At 40.9% G+C, this 21654-nt stretch overlaps 2 protein-coding genes across 4 annotated transcripts in view; one reads left to right on the top strand and one right to left on the bottom strand.

Annotated features, from left to right (window-relative positions):
* Positions 1-4205, top strand: part of Mrtf (Myocardin-related transcription factor) — a 12371-nt gene extending 8166 nt beyond the window's left edge. Inside the window, exon 11 of the mRNA XM_022840483.1 lies at positions 127-4205. Coding sequence (XP_022696218.1) covers positions 127-631 — 505 coding nt within the window. The 3' untranslated portion in view covers positions 632-4205. The remainder of the gene's footprint in view (positions 1-126) is intronic.
* Positions 3978-21654, bottom strand: LOC111264505 (1-acylglycerol-3-phosphate O-acyltransferase Pnpla3). 3 transcript variants are annotated; one of them, XM_022840485.2, is made up of 6 exons: positions 20782-21654; positions 13417-13589; positions 10045-10170; positions 8349-8580; positions 6983-7302; positions 3978-6080 (listed from the first exon to the last, which is right to left on the bottom strand). In XM_022840485.2, exons 1-6 carry the CDS (start codon positions 20984-20986, stop codon positions 5217-5219), a joined length of 1920 nt encoding a protein of 639 aa, XP_022696220.1. In that variant the 5' UTR covers positions 20987-21654; the 3' UTR covers positions 3978-5216. The 3 variants fall into 3 exon arrangements, with proteins under 3 accessions (XP_022696220.1, XP_022696222.1, XP_022696221.1); XM_022840487.2 differs by lacking the exon at positions 13417-13589 and having other exon boundaries at positions 20782-20903; XM_022840486.2 differs by lacking the exons at positions 13417-13589; positions 20782-21654 and adding an exon at positions 11001-11099.

Here is a 21654-nt window from a genome sequence, read left to right as displayed (position 1 = left end):
GAATGAAAACTATCGTTTATTAATAATACTAATTAATAAAAACTTAAAAGTTAATATGCACAGTCATCTAGTAGTATCTTATTATAAATCCCCACTGACAAGCACTTCACCATTATTTAATTCCAGCTCCCTCGAACCAGAACATATGTCTACAGACTTTGGACAAGATCTAGATTGGTGGTCAAACGAGCTTTTTCAAACCAAACAATCGACCACGGGCGATACACGTCCGACCGATCAGTTGCCTAGCGATGGTAACAATTCGACATCAGCACTATTGATTACCACATCGGTCCCTAACCAAGCGCTAGTTCATAATGAACCGACGCATAGTTCTTCGGATAGTCTACGAACGCCTGAAATCACCCCTTCATTGTCCTTAAACGACCCATTATTGTCGTTTAGCAATACGAATAACTGTACACTGACTGACCACAAGGCCGCTAGCAGCATTCACAATAGCAATAATAACAATGCACTATCAGGGGCAGGATTTAGCCAGCCGCTCAGTCATCACCCGCCAGCTATCTCACTGTATAGTGATATGCAGGGCCTACTATGCGAAGATGTTATTATGGCCGATTGGACCAATGCACAGCCGCACAGTTTCGATATCCATATGCAGATGTAATTACTTGCTCGAGATTTTGAGCGGTAAAGCGGTAGAAGTTCATTTGGGACAAATGTCTGAGAAACATTTGGGCTTTTGGAACTTTTCGGTTAGACACTTAAAACCGTTCATTTCTCGCGCCTAGTTTCGGCCTGGCGGTACAACTAAGCGTAGTTCGTTAACACAAAAAAGGACAAACAAATAATGAAGATGAAATCTAGCGATTTTATCACGAACAATGGAGGCTAATCGGGCCGACAGGGTGAATCACCGTGTTGGGGGCAATGATCAACTCCAATGTTAATCTATTTCAAATTTATCGCTTCTACTTGTTTGTTGGATCGTCCATGTAATAATCGTTTGTGTGTTCGATAGTTTCTACTGAGTGTGTTCACGATATTGCGGTACACTCACTGAAAAGGCACAGCTGTCAAACTGTGAAATTCAGGGTTCGGAAACGTTACTTGTCTCAGACCATCTTAGGATCGACAAACATTTACTACGGAACAGGAGAAATAAAAAAGCCCAGCACACATTCAGACGACAGCAGAACTCCACTGTCATTCTACCGTCATCCCTTTCGGACGAACGCAGTAGTATTTATGCATATAAAATTACACATTCTGTCTATCATATACATTAACTCTACAATATATACGATCTGGTAATTTGCAGTTAAATAGTTACAAAAAGTTAATAAAATATATATATATATATGGTTCGATTATATATAGCGAACGGTACCACAAGGAATCGCTCTGACGAACGGGTGCTTCTTGTACGAGTAAACAATTTATAGAGCAATTGTACTAGTCTAGTCAGCAAGAGATTAGAGCAGGACCTGCTTGTACCATGTGAGAAAACTTATTACATATTTCCCCTTTGTAGTCCTTATGGAAATCTACGATTTAACATTAAATTCTCCATTTCGTCACTAGTAAGAGCTCTGCGATAAGCTAGTGAACACATCGGATTTAGGCTAATGTTAGCTAACGCGTACATTTTCCCCAGCTGATTCGATCCCCGCTGGAATCTTTAATGTTCCCAGATATCGAATGAAAAAATCTGTATAGACGGAATGTGTTGTTCCCAGAAAATGTGTAGCGTTTTTTTTACGACGAACGTTTTGTTGCTGGCACAACAATAGCAACAACGAGTGCTCAGTAGCCATTATCTACAAATGAGGTTGAGATATAGAATGAAAAGCCGTATATCGTCGAACGACTAACTTACTGATGATAACGCATATGGATTATAAATAGAATATATAAGTAGAAAGACTGTACGTATAGAAGTTGTTGCGATGTCGTTCGTCGTACGTTACCCGATTCACTAATTATCGTGCTTGTCTAGTTTATCTTATTACGATAAAATTAGGTGGATAGAAATACGATTAGGGAAACGAACGCATAACAGTTGAGTTTGAAGGGAAACAAATAATTTACCTGCACACGTTCGGGGAGAACTACTACGCTATATCCAGCACGCAAGCGTGCACCATCTTTATACGACGAAAATTTCCGTCTCACTTTAAATCCTACCATTTCAGCCTAGTCGTTTGTTACGAATAAGGAATCACTGACAGTCCGGCTGTATTAGGATCGATCGGATCCAAACTACAAAATTTTAATATTTGATGATTACGGACGCTTCTCTCGATGATGGAGAGCTACGTAAAGGTTGTATGATTGCTTAAGGATCGAGACGTCCTAAATATGAAAAGGTTAAAAACGTACTATCTGTATTGTGATGCGCAACAGGTGTCAATCTTTCGAGTTAGAAATGCGCCGCAAATGGAGGAAACGACCGAACGCTTTTTCCCTCGCTTGTTTGTGGAAAAGTAACAAAAGGGTATTTTGTCACATATTCGATCAGTCGTATAACAGTTTTGTTAATTCTTTGTTAAATGAACGCGAAGTATTCACTAATATTATTCATCTGAGTTGTTCACTGTAAAAGGCAGAAAAACTCGTCGTCGACAACTTGTCTCTTTTAACATTTATAGATTAAAGTTATAGTAAACATGTACGCAAGCAAGACTGGCCCGCTTGTCGGATGTGAAATAGTTCCAATATGTATATATGTGGAGAATAGAGCTATCAAAACCATCGATTTTCCTACAATTATTATTTAATATATGGGGCCAAGCGAGTACGAGAGAGGAAGCAATAAAGCAACAATATTCAATCCTGATTTTTGCGCGTCTGGCCGATGCGCTTGACAAAAGCCGTTAACGTCTGGCAGGAAATAGCAAGATTTTTCTAGACGAAAGTAGCCGACGCGGCTCAGAGGGGCACATACGTTTTTGTTAACATAGATGTACTAGCATGGTCAGTTGTATATTACAAACAGACAGTAGTTTGACGTTTTGTCCGCCATTTTATGAAATTACCAATGGCACGGTGTGATTGTAAGCAGTGGACACAACCAGCGCTATCAAGACTGCTAGCTAAACCCGTAAAGAAACAACAGATCGACAACACTTTAGCTTCGATCGACGAACAAGGAAATCTGCAATTATATGGAACAGTCTACAACTCAGTCTTGTAAGCTGCAGGCGTTAGAGCATGCGGAGAAGTACGTGTGTCGAAATGGGTGGCAGAAGATCGCTGACAACATTGAATCTAAACGGGGAAAATTTTCCAATTATACTGATTTAGACAATAGCGACAATGTGAATGAACAGAAGAGCTGCTTCCTCTGGTTACATCGTAAGAACAATCTTTTTGTATAATTAAGTATATGTGTATGAAAAAGCTTATTATTTACCTGTAGTGTGTAAATGTGTAAAAACTATTGGACAAGCTTCATACGTTGCTAACAATATTGCATAGTGCATAGTTTTTTTCTACTTTCAACAGCACCGGACGGGAGACTAATTCATCTATTCTTCTGGTTCTGGTTATGTAAAATGTTTGTGTATATAAGACGTAGTACTAATGCTATCAGACAGTACGGAATTATAGTTCAACGTAACGCTCGATATCTTACGCTGTTTTGTCATACAGAAAAAAAACAAAAATTCATGTGATAATTTTTGACGGGCGCTAATACGGAACGCGAGGTAGGTTTGCGAGTCTGTTACATAAGGCTGGTCTACACGAGCTATTTCCCCATACGTGTAGCGAAGCTTGCTTAAGTCTGTGTGTCCTTGTTGTAGCTGATAATGAGTGGACCCTTACGCCATGTGCCTGGGCGTGTCAATCCACCTGCGTGTGTGTATAACGTACGTATTCTGTTCTGCTCTGCTCAAAACGTGCCTCTCTGGCTGGTCGTGTAGATTCTATTTTTGCCATGAAAGTAGTAATAAGGATGAGAGTGACGTCGATACATACATACATACATACATACATATATATACACAGCGTTGTATAGAAAAAAAAAACTATTTATTGTCCAGATTATAATAATACAATTAATATTGTTTGTACAAGGGTTATTATTATAATTACTCTTAGCACTTTGCCACTACCGTAAGTAGAACACACTCGCTCGACACAGCGATATGGAAAAAAAACTAGAGTGACGTTGATTGTAGGAAATGAAGTTGTTACAAGCAAACTCAAATAAACTGTTTTTTTTTTTTCTTAATTTATTCCCGTTTATTCTTTTTGGTAACCTTTTGAAGGTTTACTCTTCGGCTCTTATATTAACGTAATACTCATCTAGTGCCGGTATGTGCCTAATCATGAGAATACGCTAGCCTTTTTCCAATCAAACCAAGATATCACAGTGATGATGTGTGCAAAATTTTGTCTTTATGCTGGGATCGAATCGTACGAAAAAAACCTGTTGCAGTCTCTATTTACCATTAACGTATTATTTTCTACGTAGGTACCTGCCTTATCAGTTGCCGCCACTTACGAATGTTTATGTCACGAGAAGCTGTTATTTCACTGCAGTGCAATAAATTAACGCTTTATTTATTATACGGTATATTGCCTAAGTAACATCACAACTTCTTTTCGGGTGTGGCTCATTTTCGCATAACCGTTGAGAATATTAATTGTTTGCCTTGTTAGTTTTCGACAACAGCGTATTGATTTATTATTTACTCTTTTTAGTCGTGCACCACGTTTTAGCTGGTCGTCGTTGAAACGCTTTATACGGCAAAAGATCGTATGTACATTTATACGATTTTGTCTCACATATAATATATGATAGTAAAATTTCTAGGATTCGTGTGAAAACTTTAATGTCTATCTAACGTTTGTCTCTGAAGACCCTGTTAATAATTCAGTTACCTCATATTTTTCAGAACGGAAGTCATCACAACATGGAAACGGTTCCTCACATTATCCAAAGTTGTACGATTCAGACTCAATCCGAGTAATATTGTTTATATATACACAAAATCTATAGTCTATATATATATATATATATATATATATATGTGTGTGTAGGGGAAGTATTCCGATCCATAAACACAAAGCAGTCGTCACTTACTTCCTCACCTACAAATTCGATATGTTCGCGTACACTTCTCGCATTTATTTTCGCCTTATATAAATAAAATTATCACTCAGTTACTTTTCTTATGCTACTCGCTGGTTCAGCCCTGAACATCGACCTCCGTCGACGCACTCTTAGTATCGGCGAAAACTAGCTAGTACACTGGCATTCGCCTTTGCCGACCATTTCCACCGTTACCGCCTGCAGCGCTGGATCCTTCAGCAGAGCCAGCTTTACATAACGGCCGCTCTGGACTTGTCTGTGGTGTTTCAGTGCTCTCAGATACGTCAAAAATTTCTGTGACATTCATGCGGTTATTCTCATCAGTGTAGTAGAATGCCATTAGTGCTTCCTTTTTCTGGGTTACATCTAGCATTTGTTCAAGAGACTGTGCTTGTGACTGGTGAAGCGAGCCGCGCTCGTGATCAAGCATGTCATTAGTTAGATCAATTGCCGAGCTGACCGAAGGCAGGCCTGTATCCAGTGAACGTAGCGCGTCCATGACGCTGGTCTTGCGACGACGGCTGAGCGTCTGTGAAAGCGAGAGCTTTGAGCCGAGATTCAGTTCGGACAGTACCCGTTTCTCGTAGGGTACACCCGCGTAGGATTTGCGCTGACGTCGTTTCTGTATATCGGTGACGGCCGGTCTCGATCCAGTTTGTAGGTTCTCCATACTGCGTGAGCGTGCCTTTGATGGGCGGGCGGTAGCGTCGAGACTGTAGTTGAATTCAGTGATGGCCAGCTGGCAAGAGAAGGTGTTGGACGCAGGAGGGCGTGCACCCATAGGAGAACCAATGGGCGGCAACGAGACCTTGGAAACGCGTCGCCGTGGATAGGGCTTTTCGTCAGTGACGCTGACCTGTTCAGGAACCGCGATTTCGCGCAGTTTGTCGATTACATTAAAGAGACTTGCGGTCAACTCGTGTCGTAGGACAGGGATTAGCTTGCAAAATTTTGAAGCAATTGACATTGTGATGTCGAACGGAAGTACATACGGAAGCGTTAGTAGCGATAACACCTAGGCGAGAAAGTAACGAAGTATTTATTGGTTTTCGAATGAATTTTTAGAAGGGTACTACTCTAGATGTCATAATATACGTTGAAATCTGTACAGGTGGCAATGGTAGAGCATGTACCAATTAGTAGTATAAACTACGTAAAAATTGATTGTGTACACTGCTTTATAAGGGAAGACACGCTAAAATCTGCAGCCATAGGTTAGAGACAACAAGATAAGCAACATGGGTAGCAAAAGAAAACTAATTAGAAACAATGCTTCTATGTTTCGCATGTAATAAATCATCTCAGGATCGTGCCGAAATGCACGAACCTGATAGTTCAGATCCTCCAGGATCCAGGACATCTTCTAAGAGTCTTTAATCATTGCTTATATTCCGATTATCTGATAGACATTTGCAATTTATTCAACCAAATATATGGAGAAGAACAAGTCGAATTAAACGAAGACTAGAACAGGTAGCCGTTTCAATTCAAGCTTTTTTTGAGCCTAACTTAACTGTATGCCAGCTGATTTAACAAAACCCCTGGCTAGAGTCCTAGTTGAAAGAAAGCTGCTTTCGGAGTTGTTATATCGTCCAAATTGGCCTACAGCTTTTATCCAATTTGGCGCTTTCGAACCCTGGCAGACGTTAGCTTATGGTTTAATTTAACTGAATGGCGTGTAGAATTATTTTGCCTGATCTAGTTGTTTTTAGTAATAGAACATGACACAGCAAACATGATTTCCCACTATATTGTTGGTATAATACGTATATTTAGCCAATAATAGACAACCACACAAGGATGCCTTGGGACGTATGCTATCTATCACGAAATGCTCACTTCTGCGCCTATTTACTGTGTTGCTGCTGAAGCGATAGTTGCAAACAGATGTTGTTATAGCTCATCAGGGTCCCTCACCTTAACAGGCCTGTGCTTGAACAACCAGTTGACGATTCCACGATTCTCATTTTCGGCGGCTGCAAGCATTGGGGCCTGAATAGGCTCGGGCAGCGAGGCCAAATCAGCCATTCGTTTTTGAAGCTTACAGTCGTCACAGCCGTCGTAAGGATGCGAATCGGCAAAAACACGTAAAGTATCGGAGGTTGATTCTGTTTGAGAGGGATCGACCACACCCTCCTCATCTTCTACCGTAATGTCAAACGACGACTTCACGGCAAGGCAGCGGGTACACGAGATAAGGTTGTGACGTTGAAGGTATTTAACAGCATCGTCAAAGCCTAAAAAAACATGTAAATATTAAACGAACAAGAAATTAGCACACAACGTAATTTCTCACGGAATACTGCTGGAGTAGTATCAGCAGGTCACGCATAAACTTATCGTAACTTAATATAATTAAGAACTTCACCCATGGGGAATACAAAATAACAGCAAACCTCAATCATATCTACGTGAAACGTTCAGCATTACCTGCGCCGTCGGCGGTTGCATGCGGTACTAGCAAGCGTTATCAAAGCGGATGAATGTAGTGCAAGATCTAGCTTTAAGGGATGTGGGCGTCATACTATTGGCAACCTGGTAATCGTTTTCTTGTTTGTATAAACAGTTGTTGGGCTTATCTCATCTGTGCAGATAGAATCAGACGAGTAAACGCCGATTCCCGTGCAGCATTAGTCAGGACTTGCTGAGCAGCGTCTGAATGGCGCGATTCTCGAATCTCGAACGACAATATATCGCACTCCTTAATGCTCACACGATGGATACCGCAATGCTCCCGGCGCTCATGCGTCAGTCAATATTCTACATTAGAGCTGGTGGCATAGTCCGGCGTACTACAGGACTGTCCAAGAAGAGGGTTGCTTATCAAATTGTACTCTTACCGACCCTTCTTACACGTACTGCGTTGGGCAACGCTTTTACGCTTCTAGCAGTGCAAACTAAAACCACTTGTTATACACCGGAAAAGTATAGACAATGATACAAAAACTGTGTACGTACTAGGTTTTCTATTCACTTGTTTTTGCCCACCTTTCCGGGAGCCGGTCTGAAAAAGGATCAAAGGAGAACATGTTCCGCTGAAGCTCCCGTTAGCTTTACCAACTCCATACTATATGTTGGCTAAGAATTTGAATTTCACTAGAATTTTCCTGTAGTCGGGCACGTGGCAACGAAATTACGCTGTTGCTATCCAGGACTTCCTGCTCAAATCTCTGGTAAGCATACCGCTATTTGCGAGTGTGTAGTAATAATATCATGAGGAAAGGATCAGCCCAGCATAAATGAGGATTCGACCCAATGACTTTATTTTAGCGTACTGGCTTACCTTGTTGGGTCATCCGCGCAAGTATTTCGGGATGCGGCGGAAACAAGATTCGGACAAAGCGATACAAGTTTGCAGGACTAACTGCAATCGACGTGTTTGACAGGTGGACAAGCATCAAGTTGAAACTTTCGTCCTCAGGACAGATGTCATTCTCGCCTGAGAATGGTGAAACCGTAATAGTATTCTCATTAAGCAACGGTAGATTATCACTGAATCCGCCATCCATGTATGCCTGTGAAATGAAAACAAAAGCCATACGGGATTAATGATCTGCTTTTAATCATACATGCAACACGAAGTCGTTAAAGTTGGTATACTCTTACGTATCGGATGATTGCTCTCGATAATCGATCACTAAAACTGACAGCTGCGAGAGCCTGTAGATATACACCTGATTCAATACGTTGATAACGGATGATCAAGCCCGCTCGACTTTTAAACATGGCTCCATGTCGCTCGGATATTAAAACAAAAAAAGTTCTAACGCAAGCAAAGTCAATGTCGATCAATTTTAATTATTAATTAACATCGATACGAGATCTCGTTTCAGAATGAAAATAAAGAATAAAGAGTTCAATCAGTCATACTCGATGAATCAATTGAGGCATATTTCATAATGTTGGTCGCTTCACTCGAAAGCTAAAATTAAAAGACGTTTCTCAGATAGAGAAACGCCTGACCTTCATTTAGGAATGATTCGGTTTAGCAAAATATATACAAACGTCCTCCGAAAGCCATTTTTCTAAGCAGCTGGGTGAAATACTCAAAATAACCCGACTTGAGGCTCAGAGTTCCGATTCGAATCGTCTTCAAACTGTGCAAGGTGGACTGTAACATAACTTCCTAAACTTAACGAAAGACTCATGTTAATCCATCGACAAGCCTATATAGCCTATTTTTCACGTATTTGCACAGAATTTATCGGGAAAGTAATAATACTTGAGACACGTATCCTGGCCGTTTCTAACTGATAGCTGGAAACGAGTCATCAGTCCCGAAGTCAAACTCGGTGGTGGCAGCACTTTTTTGATGGATCTTTCTAATTGCTATCGTGTGATCTTTTTGGGTTTAGCAGTTATTGGTAAACATTGAGCACCTAGGCTTATTAGTGACATTGTAACCAACGGGACAATAGGGCTGAGGCAAAACAACGATAGTTAGGGTTACCTGTCAGTTAAGCTTTGACAAATCTCGTTTATAGTAACAATATTATCGCTGGATGACGGAGTTAAATGATGAAAAGAAAAAATAAAACAGGCATCAGTTCTTAAGGAACTACCGTCTAAATTTTTGTGGCGGAACTTGTAGATAATTTGAGAGAAACTGAGCTAGGAAAAGCGGTAGTAGAAGTTGACGCGTTTATGGTGTCTGTTGACCAGTGATCGACTCTCATTTGTTTAACAATTGTATCGCACATAACATATCCTAGTGCAAACAATGGGTATAGGTCTGTTCGTACGTACCTTTAAAGATGAATGAAAGACGTCTAGAACATCGGTGACGACTTTCGATGTGGCTTATGGTTATCGGTTGAACATAAGTCAAAGCAAAAACTATATAACATCACGCATCAAATTATGATTATTCATCGAGAGAAACGGTTACTGAATAATATTATCCATATCTATCTAGCGCATATATATTAGAGCCTATTTCAAATGATCTGGCAATCTTCTGCAGGACAATGGACACGTACTACTCCGTTGACCTTCGGTGGTACGAGTCCAGAGTAGAACGGGATGAAGCAGGAACACATGAGCACGGTGACCAGTTCCTCCTTAGAACTGAATTGATTTAATAGAACATTTGCGCCGTCCGATACCTAAATCAGAGAATAACAGTCAAACAAAAGCACGCATACAGTTGGGCAAATTCTAGATGTTCTCTTAAGTTTGTTCATGACAAGCTTACAATTTGGCTGTAACTCTAGTTTTTTTGCGCACGTATAAGACTCTATGTAATATCCGTAAATCGGGGCGAAAATCTCTTTAAATGGAAAGTTTGAGGTGACACTTTTTCTAAGGGAATCATGTCATCAATTATTAGTCACGCCGTTACATTGTGTTGTCGATATAATGTAATGGATTTACGTATAGAAGGTCTTTAACGAAATGTCCCGAATCTGTTTTCATGCAGGTAAAATGTGGTTCGATTTTCTCTTTTTTCCACGTAAATTATACTCAAATTACATTCGCCCGAAATCCTTATGTGTTTTTAATATGATGGGTAAACATGTTTCTACCGCACAGTCACCAGATATTCACTTCAGATGCCACTGCATATAAACTTTACCTATGTAAGGTATTTGATTAATAGATACGTGTGCCCTGTAAGTCGAAAAAGCAACAGGGTTCTATGAAAAAAAAGCAAAAATATTAAGGGCTTCAAACGACCTTGCCACTCGCTGGCGGTCCTGTGAGATTAAGGTTGTTTCATAGAGTTGTATGACATTGACCGCAATAGTTCGTGTAACCAGAGCACGAGACAAACGTGTTAAGATCAAACGGATTCAAATTATACTACCAACGATCTCTAGGTGACATATAACTGGCCACTTAGAGAAGACATAGCGACTAATAAAGTGGTGTTTACGCAAGGGATAAGAACAATGTGACCTTTCAACGCGCTTCCGCTAGCGTCGTTGCTACATACACAGAAAAGGTGCCAGCAAGCCAATCGATGGGGATGTTCCATGCCGGAATTATGGCAACGCATCGGGTGACCCTACGTAGATGGAACGACACAACAGCGCCATCAGCGCACGCTCGTCTAGCGGTAATACTCTGCGCGGGATTGCAGACAACAGGGACCACCTGAGCGTCAATGTCTCTTCCACGTAATGATTCCGTAACAGTTTGCACTGCTGACACACGCTCACATATAGAGACGGCTATTAATGTTTTTCCAAACGCTCCTCTTGCCCGTAATGGTCTCCCTTAGAGAGCTTAGCTGCTTACGTCATTAGAAACATTTTTTTGTCCAAGACGCCAGCTTCCTTTCTAAACGGATCTCGTTCTGCCGGCTCTTGGTACTACGTCGCATAAACGCGCTGTTCAGTCAGACCCAGCGTACATAATGGTTCGATTTGATATGTAATGCGACTCAGATAGCACTATTTTTGAGTAATTTTTAACAGTAAAAGGGAGACAACGGGCGAATGGGGATGATAATAATCGGATTGCCTTCATCATGACTTCTCATAGTCTTCAACGCGCTACGGACAGATCATTGAAAGCCGAAACAACAATAAACGCCAGTAACGACGAACTTGCTCCACACTGCCAACTATATTACGTGTATGGCTTGAAATTATGGTGCGGAACACAAACAGGGACCCGGATCACCAACGATCAACGATTAACGAATCAAGAAATCCTGCGCATTGAAATTAATATATCGTAAGCATAAATACACATGTGGTACAGAGTACCGTCTCATAGAATAGTCTTGAATAAGTCATAACAGTTGCAAACATACAGAAAAACTAGTACCGAATTAATTTTTAGTAATTCTAACCTTGTGTGTTAGTCTCAAGTATCTACAGATGACTGGGAATCAACTTGGTCATATGGTTGCCGTCCTGTCTAGTAGTCCTGTCATAAATCCAGTTAGCTCTCCGCGTGTCGGCCTACGATGGGATCGCCGTCAGTGAGGATGACCGTGACGTGCATGTCACGTGCCGTGGTAAGAGCACAGGTCTTTTTTTGCTCTATCTCTTGATTCTCCCGAATGCAGCTATTGCTGCAGTCGAGAGAAGTATTTGGCCAGCTGTCAAAACACAGGAGCGACAAGCATAACAAGATGAAACGAGCTGCAACGATTCGGCAGTGATGTGATTGCTGACAAGCGGAAGGCCCTGCAGCCGATGCTTGCCCCAATACATTTAAAGAAGTCCCTTCCCGCCTTGCTGCTTTACTTTGTCCCCTGTTTCCAATTTACCCCAGACTCCCGCGTAGACACACATACACTTAGGACGTCTGCGCTGACGTATAACGCACGTCGTCCAAGGGTAGCATGAATCTATCTACGTTCTGGACTGTGCTCTAAGTACGTCAGTCAATAATACGAGATGAGGAATCGGGAGAAGGAACGGAGCGAGCCGCGATATGCAAAGCAGATACGTATCAACGGCGAATGATGTCTATGATGTGTGTCTGGGCGCGTCCGCGACGTAAAGGCTGTTCCTTGTTTACTAGCCACTCACTTTATCGCCGTAGAGATTCTGGCGATGCGCCAACTGGAGCGTACGATGATTGTGTGTGTATGTACGCTGATATTTGTATAACAACTTGTGTCTTTCGACGGAGTTGCCCGTCGATCGCAGTCACCTTTCTGGTAATGTGGGTACTTCGTTATTGGTACGGAGGATAACGTTGCGTTGTTTCTTCGTCATTTAGCCGCACAAGATTGCTATCATACAGAAAGAAGTTTGAGATTTCAAGTGAAGCTATAGACAGATATACGTTACGGCACATGTAGCGATAGTAATGACAAAATAGTTAGAATGCAATACTAGGGTATAAGCGTCGTCCTCCGGGACGCCGCTCCGTCCACCGTAGTTCCGGTGAACCGAATTTACTCTTGCGCCTTTGAACATGTAGAACCCCTATAAGTCGCTTTAATTTGGCAAATTGTCCAGTAAATAGAGCAACAATTTAACTTAAATATCGTGCAATTTACAGAGACTTTTTCATTTCAGTCCACAAAAATAGCATTCGCGCAGCAAATCGGTAGAATAGAATTAATATCTAACATAGCAAAATATGTAAGCTTCGTGTATTCTATATACAATTACCTTGAGCATAGCTTCCGCTGTACTATACATACGGATAAACGTACATGAATTTATACCTAACGACTTACCGTAAGATGGTTAATGCGTTTTTCCCGCATTTAGTGAACTGTTTCGTTAGCCCCTCGTTGGAAAAATGGTCAATGAACAAAGTTCTTTCTCAACAATACTTCACGGAGCTTCCCTCAAGTTATCCAATCGCAGTTTAACTTGCAATATAATATGACAATAATAACAATGAATGAAAATAAGCAAGGCTTTGAGTAGCATACGAACCCGTGTAAGTGAGACGTGCAAACGGCCTGAACAGAGTTCATGCGCATTGTCTGGCAAAATACGTAAGAAAATATCATAAAGAAGTGTGTTTATGTCAAAGCCGGGATGGAAGGGGCCCAGGGCTCGCCTACGCGCTTGTACTGCCAACCGGAGGATTGATGTCGTTGCTTCGCCTATAATAGTGCAGAATATAATGTATTTGTTATAAAGAATGCTACCTTTAACAATAATATCGGGAAGAGTATTGTGAGCGACACAGAGTAGTTAATAAGACTTGTCATTTTTTCGCTATTATGCATGGAAAATACGTGTTGCAAAAAATAGGCAAGATTTCTATTACGTTGATAAAAGTAATAAAAATCTTGTCGTTTGAGGGTTACGGCCCGGGGCTAAACCAAGAAGTTCACCTCTAATCAGACAATTCAGGGAAGAGTGTGCTACTTCGGGCTCTTCCGCAAAGTTTACCTTTAATTTATCCATGTATAGTTGAACTTTCCTTCCTTCACTTAAGTACGATCCGCCTTTCCTATCAATATACGAAAGGGGTATACCTAATTTGTCGTCCGATCGAGCTAACGTCCTTCCTTCCAAGCTTTTTGAGCAATACATCCTTTTGCAATCGCTATCTCATTAAGAAACACTCTGCCTCATATCTCCTCACCCATACGGCTTTCGGTCAGGCTTCAGGTTAATTAACAGGTATAAACGTACGATTTAGGCTTAAAAGCAGCTGACCTTTTATGGTAGGTGGCAACTCGGCTATGGGTATACTTCTTCATGCGTTTAAGGCCCTCGATGACCTTCACCATGATATATCTACGAATACTTTTTATCGCATGGGACCTGCTCAGCCGTCTCAACGGCTCGTGAGGCCTTTGTTAACACACTTTAATTTCAGTTTTTTCTATAGCTGATTTTGCCGGGTCGCTCACAGCACCTATTTTATTATTATTATTACTTGGAAATTTATAGATTCTACCAATAAGATCTTAAGATAATTTAACACAATCTTTGCAAGTGTCGAAAGGACAAGCTCCGTTTGTACGACTCTGGTTGGAAATCTGTAGATCACTTAAAAATATAGTTCAGTATTACTGAAACAGTGATATTATTACTAAGAGTTCCTCAGTCCACAACGTGGCCGATTAAGTCATGCTTATTCCTGAATCCACCTTCCAACTACACCGTTAAACACAGTTTTGTTTGGCCTAGCGTTTCCGCCAAAGCTATCACGCAAGCCTTTTGTTGATTAGCATCTACCTATATGTGCTATTGAAGTGCATTAATCTTTTGCTATAGACACATCATTATTCTTCTATTGGGTATCTGCGGGTTCTACAAAATAATGTCCTCCGCACAAATTTCAGTATCTTATGTTGGCCTGGGTTAGGCATTGCTGGCGCTAGCAGAATCTTTCTGAATAATCGTAAATTCTGTCGTAGAGTATTCTGATCAACCAGGAAGGGCCGCAGGTTTTTGTAAATTTACTTAACAATAGCTTTCTATCTATTGTTTGCTTACGTCCAGACACTAGATCCTACATTATGGATGTTAGCTATGTAAACACGGGTTTTGCATTTTTTTGAAACAAATCCACTCTTTAAAATTATCCAAAACATGCAAAACTTTTTTTTTCTCTACTTTTTGTCCGTGGAGCTTTTTTTTTGACACTCAGTCAACATCATTATGTTACTACAAATTTTCAAGAAAATTTTTAATAAGGTTTTAAATAAGTTATCTGAGGCCATCTGTATCCATTCACATCTAATTATTGTCGTATCTGGCAGCCGTTTGATCAGACTAGTTATCCCAGTAAGTTATAGCTATCTCATTTTGTTACTTTCGAGAATAAATTTTGTAGTATAGTAGGCTAGATAATAAACATGTCTTCTGTACGGTATGCTTAGCTGAAATGCTTCCGATTTTTGCCAACATTTTTCTAATGAATCAATCTTGTCGATTGGTGAAATGGTGATGAAGCCGGCTTTACGTACGTGCATTAATTATACGTCTTAATGAAAAATTCAAATTATTATAGAAGGGTGACTTTATCGCTGACAGCGAAATGAGCAGGGCATACGACGCTCGGTAATACTTCTCCCGTGCGGTTAGGAACGAGTTAATCTCTAATAAATTGTTTTTGGCAACTGTGAAAGCGTGCATTGCGTCACAAGTTACAGTTAACGACATTTGAAGTTAACTGATTTAAAACAGAAGTTTCTGTTAAATGAGAGGATTATTTTTAGCGATACTGAAAGGTGCGTGTTGCTCAACTTGATAAAGACAGCTTCAAGGACAACACAGTTTGCAATCACCAGAAATTGATCTGTACAAAGCGCATCCATCTTGCCAGTTTTATCTCATAGCAAAGATGCCATTAGAAGATAGAGATATCAGGCGATTACGGCAGCGAGAAGTGTTTCAAATGACCACTTTGTGCATACCGCGTGAGAGAAGCTAAATGGATGCTGGAATCTTCGGTTAGTTACCTTCCTATAGTGGTGCTTACGTATGCAGTCAGTAATTAGGGTCAAAGCTTTCCAACAGTTTAAGCTGCAGTTGCCAATACAGGTCTGGTTCGTGACGACCCAGTAACTTACTTAGTGAGGCTGTTATTGGCGATAGATATCTTGCTAAGTCGTTATGTAATGTTAAATTTTAACCACTGCACTGGCAGGCCTCGACCGGTACCTTCGAATAAATGAAGGTACGCGTAAAAAAGGCCTGAAAATGTTTGATGCATTACTTAACAGTCGCTTCGACAAGTACTTATTAAGTATTTACAAACACAGGCTGAACTAGTTGTATATATCGCCCTTTTACCAAATTGAACTTTGAAATTACACCAGCCGCTCTAGCTGTTCATTTCAGCTTAGCCATAATCTTATATGGGGCTCACTTCCACGTCCGGTCCATATAGCCAAGCAAAGATTATGTTTGCGTCCGCCAATATCGTGTAACCTAAATGGCGCAAAAGGCCTAACGGTGACATCTATCAAGTGTAAGCAGAAAGGTACGATGCCTATTTCTCGATACGTATATAACATACTACCTATCTTTTAGGTATTATTAAAATCCTTGTCATTCATCCAAGATTAGATTTCAGGCCCGGATTGACGTTATAGAGTAACAATAATAAAGCATCTTTCATTGATATTTTGTCGCTGCCGTGGCGCAAATTATATTCATTGTATTAGTCGAATAGTCATGCTTGAACTCGTTTAGGCTAGCATCTATTCGTGCGTTTCGTTCTCTGTCTTTGAAGCTGCGGTCGTCTTAGCTCCAGCTAGTCAGTGATCTTCAACGTCGTAGATTTGAAGGCGGTATCTTACCGGCCGCAAGTGCTTGGTCGTTCAGATTACAGATACTAATGCATCGTCTAAACAAACGACATCGAGATCGCTTGAGAGCGACAATCATGAGTCGATTGCGTACACTGCGACTCTTCAGGGCGCCGTGGAGTCTCGCCAGGCTGCCTGTCGTCCTAAGTATTATCGGTTCGATGTGTTGGTAGAAGCAAGAGCAGAAGCTGCGACGGCACCGGTAATCGTCATGGGGATGTTGTCTGAACAAAGATGCCTGCCTACTGGCTATTTCAAGTCCTGTGACATTTTACGGTTACTCTGGGGAATTCCTCCCTCCTAATGATATCAAGGCATCTATTTCTACACTCAGTCCCCTGACACTGTACGCTTAGTAGTGGCGATTGGAGACAGCGGCGGCAATAGTACATGAAAAAGAAAAGATACACACTGCTTCATTCCACCACTCTTGAGTCGCAGTTCGACTGTATGTATACATGTGTTGCGTATTGGCATTGCGGCACTGATTTTACGTCCTCAATTTCGACGGACTAGTTAAGGCCCAGTTAAGGAAGTAGGGGTTGGGGATACACGACAGGAGGGGCGCTATTACCAATTCAAAATAGAAGCTCGAAGATGTGCTAGATAGCTTCACTGGAAATCTGGAGTTCCCTATACAACATATGGATCGTACGGGTTAGGTATGATATACTTGAATATCGAGTAGATGTAGTAGAAAGTGTATAGCTTTATAAGAATTACAAAGTAGTTTCATTGAAAAGCATTTACTAAACATTCATTTATTTGCTCATCATATTGCTGGTGCTTGATGTATATTAGTGACGAAGAACTTCTTCAGATATGAAAATTGCTTGCAACATAAAAACGCGGATACCATGACGACAAAACGTAAGGCAAATTCGTTACGTGAACAATGTTTTCCCTGCCTAAACATCTACTATTGCCAACGTAATACAAACCTGTTAAGTATCAATGAGAACCTAAAGTGCGCGACGACCATCATACGAGCATATATGACAACTTATTGTTAACGTGCTTAAATAGAGACATGTCTATATAAAACAATCCTCGTGTCACGCCAGCGTATAAATAATAAGGAGATCTTTGAATGTCACTATTTTCGCTGTTACGTGCTCATAGAACACAACGTTTTACTTCTCTTTTTACGGATGTATCGGAAAATATGGGATGGCCGAAATCGCTTCATGCCCGCCCTGTGTGAATTCCCGAAACCATGAACATCTGCCAATAGCCAACTTACTCGCCTGTATTCTTTGTAACAACTTAAGGATCTAACATATTTCTTACGGGCGATAGATTAATAATGCCATCAATGGCTCACAACGGTGCAAATTCGATCGTCTCAGGTGCGACGTCTTTGGTTGGCATTCATGTCAGATTAGAAATCATTCATTTTTTCGGTTGTCTCTTCTTATCCTATATGATGTACCCTATAAATCACACATTTGAATTCGAAAATTATTACAAAAGCCACCTGATCAGAGATTCTGAGATATGGGAAGGTTTCGCCATCCGGAACTTCCTTCCAACCAAAGAAACCATAGAACAAAAAAAAAATAGTCATTTTCCAATACAGACGGATGAATTTGAACGAATCAGCCGTGCTGAGAATGGGCACTTGTGTATGCAAAGCCTATTGCAGGCGTTTTTGGGATGGCTAAATTGCGTCAACTTATCGTGTTGACGAAACTTTTGTTAATTTTTCCAAAGGCCCGAAGATATTACACACGTAACAGTAATTAGTTTCCTTGCAAATAATTTTTTTATGTCAGCCAAAGGCTTACCCTACATTTGTTCATGATGTTATTGAACAAATTTCTACACTGACCTAAAATCGGCCTTATCGAAAGACTCATGTAAATCATTTTAACGACATATGCGTTCTGGTGCGGACATTAAAGAGATTTTAGCCATTTTTTTACCTTCTACCGCTACCGTTATGCTCGTATTCTGCAAAAGATTAATCTACTCAATGCATCGTCCTTGCTTGGGCTTCTTCGTCATTAACTAGTCGCAAGTTAAAAATAAATAGGCCGCGTAATTCTTTAAAACAGCAGAAAGTTCAAGTTTCTAAACAAATGACTTTTACTTCTCGTTTCGAACTTTTCTACTTTAGTACTTCTACAAATGTTTGGCCAGGACTGACTCCTTTGCCTCGGAGAAGCAGGTTCATTAGAGTCGCTTTGAATGTGTGGAAAAGATAATACAGCTCCGAGAACAGGCGGTTTCGTACGTCCGCTCTGAAAAGTATACAAGTTACTGAAAGGCGTTATCGATGCTGCAGCAGCAGCGGCAGCAGTAGCAGTTCGAAAACCCTTTTCGCATAGGTAACTATGCTGTGGGCGTCCAGAAGGGAATTAACGGAAGCAAACGGCTTCGATTCTTTGGGGATATTGAAATAACTGTGGACAATAAAAGTTGATACCGCGTCCCATATCGTCCTTCCATTGCCCCGCCCGAACCCTTAAAATTAACCGTGTCCATGATAAAGCGACAAAGTGAAGACAAATTGGGTACTGGATACATTTACATTTGACGCATACATTTAATGGTTAACAATCTATAAGTGAATATTTGTTGATTACTACATAACAGTTCTAATCTTCTAACGTCGGATGTATGGCCTTCAGTCAGACATCTATTGCAAAGGCAATCCACAATTAAATTTAGTACGAAGCAGTGATTCAGAACCGCGAAGGACGTCGTCATACGAGTTCCATGTCTATCGAATATCTACAAAGCAGACTATAAGAAACACTGAAACTATGCCCACAGCGGCCGGCTAACAGGTTGTTAACATTGTAATGTATAGACAAATTACTCATAGAAGCAAATTAATTCGAATAAAAATAACGGGTATGAGCAACGCGCGCTTTACGGGTGTAGACAATTTTACGGCTCCCTGGTTAGCTACGATTGTTTACGATATTACCGCCCACGTTCCCCGTTACTTCAAACAACATCTATATTCCTTTCTGTTCTATTTCGAACCTCCGTGCGTCCTCTACTATGCCAAAAACTATGTCATTGTTCTTTGTTTCAGTCTTAAAATCTCATGCGATTTTATGATCGATTAAACACCGCGGAGCTTATAGCTATTTACTGCATTGGAGATCCTTACAGGCAGCACCATTTATATTTTCAGAGCCTTGTCGCCCGCGGCCGGTTCTCAGATCTAGTAGCTCTCCCTCTCTCGATACAACCCCGTGCTGCCAGGCGCCGCTATAAGTTTACGATATCGTCGAATGGTGAGGCTCTCTTCCTTTACCATCATTTCAACATACTACTTGGTCTATCGGGGATCGGTAAAATCGAGTGGAGTCTATGAGAAACTCTACCTGGCTGGTACGTATTTGTTCACTTAAAAGTGTCTATGCGTCAAATATGTTATGTGGTGATTCACTGTCGGTCAATGGTAGTAGGCCGATCTAAGCAAAAGGGTCTTCTGTTGGCCCAACCAGCCCATCAATCAGTCCATATTTAACAGTGTCGCGATGGCGAACAGCGAAACACTCGTAGCTCTCCAACGATTCAACTGGCGACGTCGTGATGTGGGAGAGTTAAAACGTGGGCGTTAAGTTTAGAGTTACGTAAAAAAATATGTGGAGGGAAACCCGTATTCATACGAGCCCCAGGATGTTGAACGAGTCTAAAAGTGATTGTAATAATCCCGCAGTTTAGGTAAAACCAGTAGAAGTGCACTACTAGTCTGTTATGGTTAAATACTTATCAGACCAACATCTATTATCTCATACTCATTCCGTTCCAGACAATCTACTTTGTCTCGTTCGACTAACACTAATAATTAGAATATTATTTAATCTAATGAACATTACGAAGTTGATCGACCTATCGGCTCAATCTCGTTCTGACGATGTCCTACTCACGTGGCATATAGTTTTGGCCTATTATCAGTCGAACTGCACCTTGAACAGATTTTGACAAGTGCGTATCATAATGGTTCGCGGATTTTGTGTGCAAGCGTGTGTAAAAAAAAGCGAAAAACTTAACTATCACTTACCGAAAGCGACATTGCAGATGAGACAGGCAGCAGCTAACGAACCGGCGGACGCACCGGCTATTTTGTTTACACACAAATGCCGTGCGTATTCGTGAAACGCTGAAATTACTCCTACATGATACAGGCCAAGAAAACCACATCCTGACAGACTGAGGTGGTAGTCACGGCCTTTAATAGGACTCTCCCGCAAAGGTTTTTGAGGCATTGTTTGGGCTTTGTCTTTATGCGTCGTAGTTTGCTGGTTCACTGATTTACATTGTTTAAGGTAGCCAGTAGTCAGTGGCTACCTTAAACTGGATCGCTTCCGTAAATCACAACTGATATAAGGTAAGCAAACTTCCGTTGATCGAAACTTCGTCACTAGCACCAATCAGTCCACTTTTTTCAATTTATCCGTGCACAACTTTTTTCCCTTTTGTTCTCATGCTAAATATTGAACAGACATTGGAATCATTGTACTGTATCCTTCAAAAGGAAGCTTAGCTTGACGATTTGAAGTATATCTCTTGTAAATAACGTAACGAATCTTCGTATTTAATGAGGCACAATCTGGACTTGGTATCCTTTCTCATCGGCCGTTAAATTTGTAATGTTTTTTTTTTTTTGAACTGTTGACCGCTTACTCGAGGCATCAGCTTTCCATTTAAAGCGTATACCTTCCAGCGATAGAAGAAACACAGACAAGTTTCGATTTGCTCGTAGAGCAGACGGTACGCGGACATCGGCTTCGACCACATGCACTCACCCCTTTTACTTCGTCTGCACCAGGGACACACTTTAAATTGCCGTCACCTACAATCGATGCTGCAATCTCGAGCCTCTCGATCGCATGCACTGCTCTTATCTAGCATAACCGCACCAATAAAAACAGTC

This window comes from Varroa jacobsoni, unplaced genomic scaffold, assembly GCF_002532875.2.
Source record: "Varroa jacobsoni isolate VJ856 unplaced genomic scaffold, vjacob_1.0 scaffold_869, whole genome shotgun sequence".
Classification (NCBI taxonomy): Eukaryota; Metazoa; Arthropoda; class Arachnida; order Mesostigmata; family Varroidae; genus Varroa; species Varroa jacobsoni.
The sequence above is the reverse complement of the archived record's forward strand: the minus strand, read 5'-3'. Positions and strand labels throughout refer to the sequence as shown.